This window comes from Salvelinus namaycush, chromosome 7, assembly GCF_016432855.1.
Source record: "Salvelinus namaycush isolate Seneca chromosome 7, SaNama_1.0, whole genome shotgun sequence".
In the NCBI taxonomy this organism is placed as follows: Eukaryota; Metazoa; Chordata; class Actinopteri; order Salmoniformes; family Salmonidae; genus Salvelinus; species Salvelinus namaycush.
This window is the reverse complement of record NC_052313.1, coordinates 25,092,356-25,108,879: the sequence shown is the minus strand read 5'-3', so window position 1 is coordinate 25,108,879 and position 16,524 is coordinate 25,092,356. Positions and strand designations below refer to the sequence as shown.

General features: G+C 42.1%; 2 protein-coding genes across 8 annotated transcripts in view; one reads left to right on the top strand and one right to left on the bottom strand.

Annotated features, from left to right (window-relative positions):
- The window catches only part of asap1b (ArfGAP with SH3 domain, ankyrin repeat and PH domain 1b), a 69,353-nt gene extending 60,370 nt beyond the window's left edge, over positions 1-8,983 (bottom strand). Inside the window, exons 1-3 of one of the 2 annotated variants that reach the window (XM_038997841.1) lie at positions 8,851-8,983; positions 8,402-8,488; positions 6,950-7,076 (exon numbers count right to left, since the gene is read on the bottom strand). In XM_038997841.1, coding sequence (XP_038853769.1) covers positions 6,950-7,076; positions 8,402-8,466 — 192 coding nt within the window. In that variant the 5' untranslated portion in view covers positions 8,467-8,488; positions 8,851-8,983. Of the gene's footprint in view, positions 1-6,949; positions 7,637-8,401; positions 8,489-8,850 lie in introns of those variants that run through there. The other variant, XM_038997840.1, reaches the window with a different exon arrangement.
- A 3,415-nt stretch (positions 8,984-12,398) lies between these two features.
- LOC120051138 (transcriptional repressor NF-X1-like) overlaps positions 12,399-16,524 on the top strand; it is a 33,193-nt gene continuing 29,067 nt past the window's right edge. For 2 of the 6 annotated variants that reach the window (XM_038997838.1, XM_038997839.1), the window contains exon 1: positions 12,411-12,664. In XM_038997838.1, the coding sequence (XP_038853766.1) occupies positions 12,643-12,664 (22 nt within the window). In that variant the 5' untranslated portion in view covers positions 12,411-12,642. Of the gene's footprint in view, positions 12,665-16,524 lie in introns of all 6 variants that reach the window. The other 4 variants (XM_038997836.1, XR_005477227.1, XM_038997837.1 and 1 more) reach the window with 4 other exon arrangements.

Below are 16,524 nucleotides of genomic sequence, written 5' to 3'. Positions count from 1 at the left end.
GAAGCAGGTTTTCCGGCAACATTTTAATTGAAATTTACCGGAAGCAAATGCATTGGGTGCGTAACCTGATTAGGGCGTCCGCCCACGCTGCTCAGAATGACAGAAATCACATTTTGATTATGGTAATTCATATTAATTCATAACGACGTGCGGCCCTTCTTACCGAATTCTGATGCGCACTTTGAAGATGTTAGAATAACTGTCCACATTTACTTTTCCTCAGCCAACAAGACGAGTAACGAACAGCAAAATCACTAGCCTACTATCCCCATAGTAGAAAGGTTGACCTATTCTATTGGTCAGCTTGTCGAGGAAGAAATAGCCTATTCCAAACGGACTCTGGGACAGTTGTGGGACGATAGATCCCAAATTCATACAACCAGTAGGCCTAGTCTACATACATTTTTTTATTTTTTTATTCCACAAAATGATGTGAATCGATCTATACACAATAAGCATGGCCAGTCAAATGTATTGCCATCGACTGGTATTTCCATCAATTAATAGTTTAAAAAGCATTATTTCGCAATGGGATTTTTTTCCTTCTTCTCTCGGACAGTTGGCCAGCAGGAATGTGATTTATTGACTTAAAAAAATATATATGTAGGCCAAAAGCTGACTATTACCGGCTAACGGAAACACTGTCCTGAAGCTATCATAAATCCTAATGCTGTGTGTAGACTGTCTGTCTGTGTGTCTATGCTGTGGTCCTTAAATCCTCTCATGAGCAGTACAATTAGCACCTGTCAACAGAGGTGCCATTTTTCTCTTTCATTCTACTGAAGAGCAAGCAACACGACTATTTGTCCAATTCATGTCAGATGCTGACAGTCTCCTCAGGTCAGAATGACAGCAAAACTGTCTCTCTCATAGCTTAACACCACTGAAATGGCTGGGGGGAATCAGTATTCAATTGAAACCATCCAATTGTGTCCTTTTGACAAGATAGCACACTATCAATTTCACTCTTCGCCAGGTGGAAACTGACATCAATTTGACAAAAAGTCACTCATCTGATGTCCCCAAAATGCAAGATGGAAGAAATAAACGTTTAATTGTAACTGCCAAGAAATTCACAGTGTTTGAATAAGATGACTATGAAAAGACAAAGATTTGTCCTCACACTTCCCCACTGATGTGGTGTGAGAGGCATGCTCAGAGGAATGCAAATCCACTGAGGGTTTCCCTTGTGTTCCAGGCGATGTTTCTCCCTGGTTTAAAAAGCTAACGCAATGATGCAAAGCACCATCTGTAGGGCAGAGACAAGGGAGGGCCTCACAAGGGAGTCTGGCTGGCTGGTTGTCCCGAATGTTCATGATTCAGTCATGTTGGATAAGAAGAGACTAACTCAAAGATGCCAAGATCAGGGCAAGTTGGAACTACAAGTTTTCCATTAGAAAAAGCCAACATCTTCTTACGATTTCCCTAACAAAGGAAGAGAAGCTTAACTAAAGCCTGCCTGTACATAAAGTCCTCTTCTACACATTTTTCTGAACCTTTCAGGGAATTAAATTGCAGATGAGCATGAATATTTTCGAACCATTCTTCAGAACATTCCTCGTGTATTGTTGGGCACAGTAGTGGATTAACCATACCAGATTCCATTACTGCCCTCAACACCATAATGATGTCACTTCCTGTTATGCAAGACGTGTACAGCATTAGTACGCGGCTGCAGTTATTTCCTATTTCGTTTTAGCACTGATCCAAATATAAACAGTAAACATACGGTGCATTCGGAAAGTATTCACATCCCTTAAGTTTTCCCACATTTTGATACATTACAGCCTTATTCTAAAACGGATGAAATTAAACATCAGTTCTCATCAATCACAATACCCCATAATGAGAAAACGAAAACAGGTTTCTAGATTTTTGTTTTACAAATTTAGACTAAATAAAAAACTGAAATACCTTATTTACATAAGTATTCAGACCCGTTGCTGTAAGACTCGAAATTGAGCTCAGGTGCATCCTGTTCCATTGATCATCTTGAGATGTTTCTACAACTTGATTGGAGTCCACCTGTGGTTAATTCAATTGATTGGACATGATATGGAAAGCCACACACCTGTCTATATAAAGGTCCCACCGTTGACAGTGCATGACAGAGCAAAAACCAAGCCATGAGGTCGAAGGAATTGTCCGTAGAGCTCTGAGACAGGATTGTGACGAGGCACAGATCTGGGGAAGGGTACCAAAAAATGTCTGCAGAATTGAAGTTCCCCAAGAACACAGTGGCCTCCATCATTCTTAAATGGAAGAAGTTTGGAACCACCAAGACTCTTCCTAGAGCTGGTCGCCCGGCCAAACTGAGCAATCGGGGGAGAAGGGCCTTGGTCAGGGAGGTGACCAACAACCCGATAGTCACTCTGACAGAGCTCCAGAGTTCCTCTGTGGAAATGGGAGAACCTTCCAGACAGACAACCATCTCTGCAGCACTCCACCAATCAGGCCTTTATGGTAGAGTGGCCAGACGGAAGCCACTCCTCAGTAAAAAGCACATGACAGCCCACTTGGAGTTAGCCAAAAGGCACCTAAAGGACTCTCAGACCATGAGAAACAAGTTTCTTTGGTCTGACGAAACCAAAGGTTCACTTTCCAACAGGACAACGACCCTAAGCACACACCCAAGGCAACGCAGGAGGGGCTTCGGGACAAGTCTCTGAATGTCCTTGAGTGGCCCAGCCAGAGCCCGTACTTGAACCCGATCGAACATCTCTGGAGAGACCTGAAAATAGCTGTGCAGCGACGCTCCTCATCCAACCTGACAGAGCTTGAGAGAATCTGCAGAGAAGAATGGGAGAGCTTGGCAAGCTTGTAGAGTCATACCCAAAAAGAGTCGAGGCTGTAATCGCTGCCAAAGGTGCTTCAACTGAGTAAAGGGTCTGAATAGTTATGTAAATGTCATATTTCTTTTTTAAATTGTTTTAAAATAAATTTGAAAAAAATCTAAAAACCTGTTTTTGCTTTGTCATTATGATTGATGAGGGGGAAAAACTATTTAATCCATTTTAGAATAAGGCTGTAACGTAACAAAATGTGGTAAAAGTCAAGGGGTCTAAATACTTTTCAAATGCACTGTAGGCAGGGGAGCTTTTCCCTGTTGTGACTGGGCAAACTGGGTTGCGTTAATAAAGACAGTGCTGCTTTGAGGAGGGGAATCGTGAACATCTTTGTCTCTCCAAGCAGCCATCCATAAATAATTCAGGTGTGGAGTTGAAGTAAGAAGTTTTGATGTCGCTGAATCTCCCCCTCTGCACCTTTTATATGACTCACTGTGTTGAGACGCCTGAGGAGGGAGGCTGACAACTGTTGTCTTCCTCCGGCAGGTCAGCTCTCCTCCTCAGGTTACACCATTAAATATTCACCCTGTACCTTTGCATAATTTACCTCGTCAACATACTGGGAAAATGACTTGGAGAAACAGAGAGACATTGGAAGGTCTGTAATGATGACAGGAGCAGTAAGTCCTGGGGTATGGCTTTCTAAGTGCACTGCACTTAAACCAAGTGAATGAAGATGGGAAGGTTATTATGGGAATTCTTTACCTTTTCTGAAGAGAGAATGAGAGAATAGCCTCCCAATTTGCCTCACTGGTTATGGTGAAAATTTGGCACAAACCAAATAGGCCTACTTTAGCATCTTTGGTGGGATCTCTTCAAATGCTACATGGCCAACATTTTTCGCCCTGACTCTTTTCAGAGGCCATGGCAATACTGCTGAACTTTTACAGAGTTGGAAATCCATAAAGTGAGGAGGAATGCCATCTGGAAGGTGTATGTAGTATCCCAGGGCAGGACCCTGGCGAGGTCTCCTGCTCTCTACTGATTTTAGATCAATGTTTCGGGAAAAGCTTGATTCTATGGCCTCTTGTCTGTTTAAATAAGAAAGATTATACGTTGCTGCTCTTTTGTGGCCAGTATAATGTATCATGTGATCCGGACTACAATTCCAGAGTGGTTACTGCTGCAGCCCGGGCCGGGCGCACATGGCGGCTCTTCCAACAGATGTTTTTAGTTTGTTTTGCAGTCTCTCTCTCTCTGAGCTGGGAGGCACAGAGCCAGAGAGGTGATCCATGACGCAAGCCTTTCCTTGTTACACTAAACGAACAAAAATGTGCTCTGTGTGGAGAAGCAGCAGGTAGCCTAGCGGTTGAGAGCGTTGAGCCAGTAACAGAAAGGTTGATGGTTCGAATCCCCAAGCTGACTAGGTGAAAAATCTGTCGATGTGCACTTTGGCACGGATTGCTCCTGTAAGTCGCTCTGGAGAAGAGCGTCATGTAATAATGAGAATAAACATGGCTTGGTTGTACAGATTCTTCTATTATTGTACTATAAACCTTCGGAGAGAGACGGGTGGAACTTCTAAATGCTATGCCACATAGGCCATGACCAGCCATTCTGCATATTACGCTGTCTATCTACGAAGAGAGAAAATGCAAAAAATGTGTCACCCATTTCGAACAACCATGCAGCATGTACTATCATGAAGATATCATGTACTATCATGTAGATTAGATAGTAACCGAGAGGTTGCAAGATCGAATCGCCGAGCTGACAAGGTAAAAATCTGTCGTTCTGCCCCTGAACAAGGCACTGTTCCCAGGCCGTCATTGAAAGTAAGAATTTGTTCTTAACTGACTTGCCTAGTTAAATAAAGGTAAAAGAAAAAAAGAAAAAATATATCATTGGTCATTTAAGCATACTGTAAAGTCGAGTTACTATGGCTCTTTCTATGGGAAGGACTTTAGTTTCCTTGAGGACACTTGTTGTAATAACTGATAATAACATTTCCATCACTATTGGGTGAGAAACAATAAACAGAGATTGTCCTATAAATCTCTATAAACAGAGATGTTATTCATGTGAAACCAAAGCTCTCGGCTACTTCACGGTGTTTCTTCAGCCTCATTTCCAGAGGATGCAGCAACATCCTAACACCTTTCTTTAGTCCTCAGCACGCCTGGCACTAGAGTACATGACAGTAGAGCACATGACAGTAGAGCACATGACAGTAGAGCACATGACAGTAGAGCACATGACAGTGGTGCACATGACAGCAGAGCACGTGACAATCCACTGTCTCTTAGCTTGAAGGAGTTGCACGGACGCAGCGGATTCAAATTCGGGAATCTCCGAAAGATCTCAGGAACTGCTCTCTCTCTCCTGCCTCCTTCATAAATGGAAGATGAAACCACTGACACTGTTCCTGCGCTCCAAATGGCACTCTATTCCTTATGTAGTGCACTACCTTTGACCAGAAGTAGTTGCACTATTTAGAGAATAGGGTGCCATTTGGGATACATACTGAGATAACATGGAGAGGGAGATTAATGATTATCAGCATTGATCATCTGCCATGGCTGCCATTTTATATACACTATATGAGAACATTAAACCAGTGACTTCAAGAGAAACATAGATCAATGAAAAAAATGAGGTAATGAAATGAGGTAATGTGTCGGTTTTAACAGGGCATGCTGCTGCCCTTCTTTGTTGTCCCATTATGTCATGGTAAAGCCAGTGCAGATGGGGGTGGGCTGAGGATACATTGCTCTCCATGGTCTCCACCCGGATTCACCTAAATACACTCACCTCACTGATCAGACTTGCAATCCTGTGTGTGTGTGTGTGTGTGTGTGTGTGTGTGTGTGTGTGTGTGTGTGTGTGTGTGTGTGTGCGTGTGCGTGCGTGCGTGCGTGCGTGTGTAGGCTACTTGCCTGTGAGCTCTTCCACCACTGATTGTGATTGTAAGAACAGGCTTAGGAGGTTTAGAATCAGGCTGATGTTAACGCCATATGTGTGGCGGGAGACATTCTGAATCGGAATCACTGTAAATGTCAATATCTCTGTCAGAGAGTGGCTGGAGGCTGGAGGGTTTGCTGCTCCATCCATCCATCCCTACCCCCACTCTGTGTGGAGACAGCCAGCACACTCCAATGCTACAGCCTGGCTGCTCTGCTCAGAGTTATGCAACAGAGAGAGACCAGCAAGCTGTAGGCCTAAAACACACCCTCCCTCCCTTCCCTCTCCTCTATCCTACCCAATCCTCCCCCTCTGCCTGGCAACACCAGCCAGCAGCAGTAGGAGAAAAACTAGCTCAATCGAACTGCACAGAATTAACATAGTGTAGTGTGAGCAAACCACAGAAGGCCATCATGACATCATCACTACACTATAAAAGCGAACCCCAATTGTGCTGATCCTTTGGACACCATTATTGCATGTTGTAACAATGTAACTACTAAGTTCTAGGACAGTAGGTCTTTGTGGGGGTTTTTACGACACATGTTCAAATGATTCGGCTTGGAAAGAATAGGATGCATATGAACTGCTTTAAATAGGCCATTTTGCTTCTAATAGCCTGGGATTGTACAGCGACAAAGAACTGATCTCAACGCCTGTAAGGGACAGTAAACAGACATGTATTATAACATGGTCCTTGATGTGCTGTTTGCTACAGTGTAAATGGCAACAGAAGTGTTACAAAGTTGCCAATAGCACCAGACAGTGCCAATTGATAACAGGCCGTTTACAATAATAGGCATGCAAATAGTCTAATTCTAGCCATCACAATCTAACCTTGCTTGCCATGGTGGAATGCTCATCACAGAAATGCTGTTTTTGTATTGCTTGCACATCAGAACAGTGCTCTCTGTGTAGGACACTTTCTGAGGTTATTCTGCAGAATACAGTACAACTTTGGGCATTGGCTTGGGCATTTGGACACAGATGCAGAGTCTATTTGAACGACCAACTCTGGACCCTGCTACCACAATATGGAGTTTAGGATAATAACATGCATTGTATAATTTAAGTAGCCTGTGCCTCCTGAACCTATGTCATATCTGTGGTGGCATGATTCATCAATGCGCAATGGTCGCTCTTGCACGCAATTCCTTCTGCAGCCATGGCTGACTCAATGTTATAACATGATGTGGCCTTACCTCTTCCAGAATGTTGACTGTGTTCCTACAGCTCTGCAAACGGGTCGTGAAGCTGGATGTGGTAGGAGAATTGTAGTCCTCGGTTGTCTCCGAGAGAAATTCGGACACCGATATTTGATCAGGCATCCTTCAGCAGGGAATCGCCCAGAAGATGGCAAGAATTGTTGAGAAAAACCTAAATCATGAAAAAACAACTACCGAGGAAAATTACGTGATGTCTAACCGTGTGTAACTGGGTGGAAAACTGATAGTTCAGGATACTAACTAGATAGCGAAATTACAAAAATGCGTCTCTTCTCGAATTACTTGTTTGGTTCTCCTATGACTTCACTGTCCCCAAGGGAAACGGGAATGGACACAAATTCTCCCCTTCCTCTCTTCTCCTCTCGCCCGAATCCCTTGCGCAAATAACCAAAACACAATCGCTTAATTACTGTCCTATGCTGCCTTGCTGTAAAATAGAATAGCGGATTCCATCATGTTTTGCTGATGTTCAATACGATACTTTCCCGATAATATTTTCTACAATCAGAAATCTTTCTATGTAATCAATTATAATATGTGCTCTCTCCAATTTCTGAATTTCGTCTCTTTTCTTCTCTTCTCTCCGTTTCTCTTTCGAATGCAACGCTGTCTTGACATTCACAACCACTCTCCCTCCCGCTCTCTCGCTCTCTCTCTCACCCACCTCTGATGACGGAGACAAACAAGGAAGAACTCTGCGCATGTCTATGATCTCGGACATAATACTCAGAGACAATCCGCAGTAAAAACTACCGCTATTCGAGGGTGTACTGAAGTCATCGAATAATATGCTATGTGAAAAGGAAAATGTGTCCAATAATTAATATTCTAAGACTCTATTTGGCCTATGCTATGGACAGTATAGTTTATGATCATAATAGCCTATTTGCCTATATATATTTACCAATGAGATATATATTTACAAATACCAATTGACTGTACTACTGTGTTATTAATAAAAAATGGTACTTAATTATAAACATGTAAAATAGTTTATATTAATTGAAGCCTAAAGAAACGCATTAAAACATAATTTAGCTGATTGAAAAAACTCAATGGTGGCTCGTGTATTTATTATTGGGGAATTGCAGTCTATAAATACTTATCAGATCTATTGAGTTAAGATACGAGGTCTGAAAAATATTCATCCATAGGTAAAACAGTGATGGTAAATTACATTGAAGTGTGTGCCTGTAGTCTTGGAATGCCTGTAATTTTAGCAGTGCAACATTGAGAAAAAACATTGGTGGTGAATAATAAAATTGTTCAATCAGATATGATAGGCTCTTAGTCAATTTACACTTACTACTAGACTAAAGCAATACCACAAAGAAATATGATTTAAGGATTTTAGACACAAGAGAATAGTCTCTGAATATTATGAGGTGATACAATGTTTCAGTATCAACAGAATTTAGAGGGTCTTACCGACTCGGATTCCATAAAGAATCTTTAGATGAGAAATTTGACGGACGGGAAGAGGAGGATCTCATGACTTGACTGTCACCTTATAACCTAAATCAAATAAGAATCACATGAGCAGAGTTCTGTCTCTCTAGACATCAGAGATGGTGGTATAGCCGGGGGAAGAATCAAGATAACACAACAACACAAACTTTGTATAAAAAATGCCTATAGGCAACTAATAGTATATTCATAAATAATTTTACCACACAGGAATAGTACTCTGATGAGAAAGCATTGTTTTGCATACAGTAATAAATATATTTGAATAGGTTCATTTGTTAGCCAACATAAAAGTTCTAATTTTGGACTTCGGACTGAAAATAATATCATGTCCATCTCTAAACCTTTCAAGAGCACTCATATTCCAAAGAAAAAGAAGAACATGGGCTATACGCCACGCCTCAACTTACCGAAATCGATGCACATCAAATTTGGAATCTGAACAGAGTGAATGTCCTCTTGATTGATGCAGAAGAGAATACTTGCTGGGCGCATCATATCAGGCTCATTTTGAATAGTCATCCAACAGGGGTTCAGTAATGGCTATACTTTTAACTTAAGAGCTGAAAGGAGAGAGTGATGTCCTCTAGCAATGGATCCCGTGAAGATCAGTCACAGTGCGGGCAGGAAGGGAGAAACCCGCCATGTGAGCAGGAAAATAGCCACTTACAATGAGCTGGATCTAATGGTAGGCCTACAGGAACTGAGGAAACCCAGAAGGCACTCAAACAGGAAATGTGGGATCTAGGTAAACAGAAAAAGCCAAGAAGTTTCCTCGCTCCCTCGAGCTGATTTTAACTACAGCTGTTGTACCCAATGATGTATATAAACCCTGAATTGTTGATGCTATGTATTGGCCATTGAGAGGCTTTGAAGCCACTGGTCGGCCATATTTCAGATGGCACTCTCCAGTAGGAGCAGTCCTCCATAGGAATGAATGGAATTCTACAGTATTTCAATGAAATGTTTCAAGGACAAAATTACATGTATATAAGTATTTTGTTGTTGTAGTGGGAACAGTAACATAAGTAATCTCAAAAAAATTATACTTTAAGGAAAATGTTTTAATATATGTTTTTATTTTTATGTTAAACTCACATAATATAATTTAAAATTATGCATTAAGGTGTCTATTATAGAATAAATGTGTCAAAAACGAAAGTAGACAGTAATACATGCATTTCTATAGCTTCCAAAATGTTTTTTTTTTTTTTTACAACACAGCGCCCCCTATCAGTTATCGAGTGTATATACACTCACCGGCCAGTTTATTGGGTACACCACCCCATTCACGGAAATTGAAAAGCTCTTACAGACAGTGAGTCAAGTGGCCGTGTCTTGCTATATAAAGCAGGCAGACAGGCTTCGGTACATTCAGTTACTGTTCGATTGAATGTTAGAATAGGCAAAATGAGTGACCTAAATGACTTTGAGTGTGGTATGATCGTAGGTGCAAGCCCTCCTGGGCTTTTCACGCATGACAGTGTCTAGGGTGTCCCGAGAATAGTGCAACAAACAAATAACATCTAGTCAGCGGCAGTCCTGTGGGCAAAATCAGCTCGTTTATGAGAGAGGTCAAAGGAGAATAGCAAGAATCATGCAAGCTAACAGGCGTGCCACCATCAGACAAATAACAGCACAATACAACAGTGGTGTGCAAAACGGCATCTCGGAAAGCACAACTCGAAGATCCTTGTCACGGATGGGCTATTGCAGCACTGGGTTCCACTCCTATCAGCTAAAAACTAGAAGAAGCTGCTCCAGTGGGCACGTAATCACCAACACTGGACAATTGAGGAGTGTAAAAGAAAAACATTGCGTGATCCGACAAATCCTGGTACCTGTTGCGTCAGGCTGATGGCAGAGTCAGGTTTTGGCGTAAGTAGCATGAGCCCATGGACCCATCCTGCCTGGTGTCAAAGGAACAGGCTGGTGGCGTACCACCGTCCAATCTGCAGCAACTGCGTGGTGCCATTGCGTCAGCATGGACCAGCATCCCTGTGGAACGTTTCCGACTTGTAGAATCCATTCCACAAATAATTTAGGCTGTTCTGGAGGCAAAGAGGTCCGACCCAATACTAGATGGGTGTACCTAATAAACTGTCCGGTGAATGTATAAATCATTGGTCATACCACTGAACAGGGTGAAAGTAAAGCTGTTTGTCAAGGTTATTAAATTTACATTTGAGTCATTTAGCAGACACTCTTACAGTAGTGAGTGCATACAGGTTCCCTGTGGGAATCAAACCCACAACCCTGGCATTGCAAGCGCCATGCTCTACCAACTGAGCCATATTATTTTTACGTGGTTATTGATGACAACCACAACCCCAATTGTCCTTGTTAAAAATGTTTATTTATTTTACAAAAACTAAGAGTTAATTATTGGAAAAAAATGTATAATTTTTTGGGGTTGTTCCAGTAATTGTCCTGTTTTTCACTGTGGTGACTGTCTGACCGTGCTTTTGTGAGACGCAAAGTAGGTGAGCGGATGATCTCTGCATGTGTAGTTCCCACCATGAAGCATGGATGAGGAGGTGTGACTGTGTGGGGGTGCTTTGCTGGTGACACTGTCCGTTTTTTATTTAGAATTCAAGGCACACTTAATCAGCACGGCTACCACAGCATTCTACAGGCGATACACCATCCCATCTGATTTGCGCTTAGTGGAACAGGACAATGACAGGACAATGACCCAACACACCTCCAGGCTGTGCAAGGGCTATTTGACCAAGAAGGAGAGTGATGGAGTGCGGCATCAAATGACCTGGCCTCCACAATCACCTGACCTCAACCCAATTGAGATGGATTGGGTTGAGTTGGACTGCAAAGTGAAGGAAAAGCAGCCAACAAGTGCTCAGTATATGTGTGAACTCCTTCAAGACTGTTGGAAAAGCATTCCAGGTGAAGCTGGTTGAGAGAATGCCAAGAGTGTGCAAAGCTGTCATCAAGGCAAAGGGTGGCTACTTTGAAGAATCTAAAATATAAAACATTTGGATTTGTTTAACACTTTTTGGTTACTACATGATTTCATATATGTTATTTCATAGTTATGATGTCTTCACTATTATTCTACAATGTAGAAAATAGTATAAATAAATAAAACCCTTGAATGAGTAGGTGTGTCCAAACTTTTGACTGGTACTGTATATAAAGACAATGATGAGAGGTTAAAATGATAACAAATCATTATCAAATCGAAATCTCTTGACTGAAAATTAAGCATAGACTGCGTTTGACCTAGCTCGTTATGAACTTATAGTCTGGCGTATCATCTCAGAGAGTTAACCTTTTGCAGAGTTGCATTATCTCTGAAATCTTTTTAAATCAACAGCCCAGTGATCCAAGTCCACAAAACATCCATCATAGCCTCTGACGACCCTGATTCCTTCCATTACTGTCTGTCTGTCTGGCCTTGCTTAGACACTATGGCTGTGATGGATGTGTAGGCCTAGGGGTGTGATCCTTTGTCTGTACAATATCGTGGGATCCTTTGTCTGTACAATACTGTGGGAAGAATTTCCTCCATGGAGGCTGGGTTGAAGAAGGGTATATTTTGAACCTAGCATGGAGGACAGTAGATCATTCTATGCTATACTATATTACTTCAGTTAAAGGTAGACTCAGCAATATGACATAGGTGCAGAAAGTAAACAGCAAAGTGGGTCAATTTCCGCAACAACTAAAAGTGTTGAAGCACGAGCCTCAAATTCTCCGCTGTTTTGGTTCCCTGTCTTTTATCTCGCTCATCTCAATATCTGCGGTTCTGCTAATGGCAAAGTAATTCACAGTCTACGTTGTTATATTCTATTGTATTCTATTTATATAAGTTCAGTTCATTTCTATTATATTTCAGTCCAGTTCAGTTATATTTTATTCTAAAGTCAATGGTATCTGGTGACACTGTCTGTGAACACCCGTCCCCTTGTGGTTATTCCGACCTGCCGGTGAGTCTCAATAAAGTTCCATAACTTCAAACTCCTTTGCAGGAAGAATCGTCAGAGCTCGTGTCTCACACAACCGTTCGTTTATACCCCAATCAATCATGTAAGGAGGGGAGACATGTTATTATTTTTGTGGGAATAATAAATACAAAGTGGCATTTAATCTCTGGTTGTTAATCTCCCAACAGCTGTTTAAAAATCTTAGCTACAAACTTCGCGTGGGAGAAGAACGTGAGTGACTGCCAACTGTGTGATTGAATGGCTGAGGGCTCAGTCACAGGTAAAGTAGCTTAGCTAGCAGTTAGCTAACTGTCTAGCTAACTAGATTGCTCGCTTCAGTTTTAACTAGAGTGGATAATCATTTAATTATGTCTCATGCTATTTAGCTAAATCATAGCTAATGGAAATTCAAAGTGAAATTACAGGGTTTGTGTTGAGCTGTCAAATTGCACTCAGCTAACGTTAGCAAGCTAGCTGGCAGTGTCACACATCTCACACTCACTCAGTAACCCAACATAGCAGGCGTAGAAAGACGCCAGAGCAGAGTTTCAGTGGAAACGTAAGTTAGGTTGACATACTGTATGCCTCAACAGAAACCTCTGCTTTGTGCTAAGGGGGCTCACTCAGTTCAAGCGGGTCACTTCTGCAAAGTCTCCTTTTAGTGTGTTGCATTATGGGGATAAAAACTGTCCTACATGTCGACTGCATGAACTTTACAACCATGTTATCAAAGGCCTATAATTAGTGTTTTTGTTTGACCCACGTGAACGGGACCTTAAGACATGTCTGAAACTGGAAGCAACTTTTCCGAGATTCATATGTATACAGTGTACAAATGAATTTGATATGAGTGTCTCTCTCCAATTGATACAGAGTTCTAAGCCCAAAGACGCAACATCGCGATACTTCCAGAACGCTTGCGAAACAGACCAAGCAGGCAAGGCCAGGGTTTGAGAGGTTAAATACCTCCATAGTAGTTAATTTTGTCGAAATGTAAAGGCACAACCTAGATTCGAGCCAATGTCTTAAGTAGTTGGACATATTATTACTCCAACCTCAGTGACAATCTGACACGTTTTCATTTTGGTCAACAATAATATCTTCGGTGAGGTTTAATGGCAGTTTGCATCCAATATGTTACATTACTACCCCCAACTGAACTATAGTATAGATCCATTACACTTTGTGATACAAATGTGGAACTGAAAAGAGAAGAAAAAAAATTATATATAAATATATATATATAAATAAATATAAATAAAACACCTCCTTATTCCAGTACTTTAACCCTATCTGATCCTACCCCAGGCCAACCGCTTAAGAGGACGGGACACTACCACTCAACACACCATGTAACTCTTCTGAATTCATCTCGTACCCCCAAGTACTTCTATGCAGCTGCCAACGCATCTATTTTCTGTGATTTACTTTCCATTTCTGCAGTGCAGTTGATAAACATTGCTAGGAAGCAAACCTTACTGAAGCATATCACTCATTGACCTATCCCTCTATGCTGGCACAGATCTACTATTTACACGGATCCTATCAGAATCTCACCCTTGACCTATCCTCTACTTTCTTCACTGTCTCAGCATACAGCACCTTCTGCACTACTCTGACTCTAGCCACCTCAACCTGCCTCTCTCGCACCATACACTTCTGATCCCCAGCAACATGTGCACCCTTAAAGTTGACGCACACAACTTTATCCACCGAAACTACCCATGCCCACTTCCCACATCTTGGAATCTCCCTCCTACACACAGTTGCAACATGACCATAAATGTTTAACCTGAAACGGCGCATTCACCACATGCTCTAACAGGTTAACTGATACATCCTAACATGACCTTGTCGGGTTAAGACTGACTCAAAAGGACTAACAGGGGCTTCTCTGTTTCACCATGCTCACCACCGGGGTCTGCATCGCACCAAACGACGGGTGTCACAAACACCAGGAGTCTTCCAACTGCTCCACCTCCACACTTAACGCTACCAAAGAAATCACTCCTTTCAATGGTGCCCTGTTCCTAAGAGCAAAGTGTGAAACAGATCTTGACCCAAATTGCGTCGCATGGAGCGCCTGCTCTCTATGATCTGAAGAAACACAAACAAACATAAGTGCACTTCGAGTTACCTTCACCGACTCAACAGCACCCACCAACTTTTCCACCCAACCTGAAAACAACTATGGATCAGCCAAAAGGCCTGGTTCCACCCTCTTCAGAAATCTCACTCCCTCTGGACCACATGTGTCTTATCATAACCATGTCCATCAATGCAGGGCTCAGCTCTTCGCAACACCTTCTACCCCTTCCATTTCACCTCCAGGACTCAAACTGGAGTCCGGCTCACTCTGTTTGAACTTGACATCAATCCTCCTCGACATACCCTCTTTCTTGTTATTGCTAGCTCCAACAGATTCAAACCCATCCTCTGCCTCGCTCAGTATTGTCAACCTCCCCTCGTTCTCCTCCCTTAACCAATTACCTACCTGACTCTTTCTGAAAATATTCAACTTTTCCAAGCCCAAAATCTATTTTTAGCCTCCTCGAGAAACATGCTAAGCCCTGTACTGCCTCCACTTCAGACACACTACTCGTCTGTCACTACTTTATATGCCTTTGATTCGATGGCAGGCACATGTGCGAGACCGTTAGACCCGATCACGTGTTTCTATGCAGGAGTTTAGCGAGCCAACGTCGCCATGACATTACCTACTCGTGTGATCGGGGACTTCTATTGTAGAAGCACTTTCTGCTTATTGTCATACTGTACTGTCTTTGGTACAATCTACACACACACAGCCTATGTTTAGTGTGTGATATGGGGGTTGGAGACGTGTTTATTTCGACATAACAAACTTTTAGAAACAATGGCACACTGCCATGCTGCACTGAGCCTTGCTGTTGGAAAACCAAATCAGTGTCAGACTTTCAGCTGTCGCAGATGCACTTCCCCCGACTTCACTCTTCGACTTTTGCCTGCAGTTGGATGCTTCAGCCGTACCACTGAAACAAGCCCAGTGACTCACTTGCAATGCCGGCAGGCCCTTGATATGGTTTTAACTAGATGGGATACAGTGTTTGTCAGATTTGACTTTTTGTAGCAGGTTAGGAGAATTTGGTTAAGGTTAGGAAAACAGTTAGAATTATTGTTAGCTAAAATGCAAAATAATTTTTTTATGTTAATTTGACAAAAGCTGAATCCCTTCTAGCCCTTCTTGAGATCCCAAGGCATTAAAGGTAGAATTAGCGATATGACATGGATGAAGAAAGTAAACAGAATAGTGGGTCAATTTCAACAACTAAGAGCATTGAAGCGCGTGGCTCAACTTCTCCACTGTTTCGGTGCCCTGGCTACCACGCTGTGAACAGTGTGAAGTGAACCTGTGCACACGTGCATTTACAGTGTGTGAGCAAAGTCTTGCATCTCGCTCATCTCAATATCTCCGGTGATGCTCGTGGCAATGTCATTTCGCTGAGTATACCTTTAACAGGGCATTCTTCCTTATCCCAAGGATTCTCAGCTATAACAAGGATTGTCTATCGGACCATTTCTAGCCAATGAGAGGGCAGATACGTGTGTGTGAACAACAAGCCATAGAGTGTTGTAACTTTAATGTGTTAGAGTTAATGTTTAAGTTAATTCATTGAGCTGTATCTAAAGATATTTCTTTACAGTTATTTACGTATGTAATTGTATTGGTTAGTATTGAATTACGCTTTTGACTGCAAGTTCCAGAATGCCTTGCGACAGGAAGTAGAGAGTGAATGCGCTAGTTAAGGGCAATTAACAGGTGATTTTGGCTCCTTTGCGCTAGCAGCTTGCTGGCATTGCTCTGTAGAATCTAAAGTTGTTAAATGTAACGTGATCAAGTATTATTACTAAAAGAAGCTTTCATATCAAACCCGACGTCCCGAGTCATTACTTTGAAGATAGTTATTCTATATAGAGCTAGATAGGACTCATCTCTACCATTGTCGTGTGGGCTGTGCCAATGATCTCCATTTTAAAGTAGTGCATGGTCTTCATTGGCTGATTACTCCCAACTCATAGGAATCCCCACCCAGTTGACTACTTTAAAGTGGTGGAAGCCCTCAGTGGAAATGTCCATGCTAAAACGGATTATATCCATGA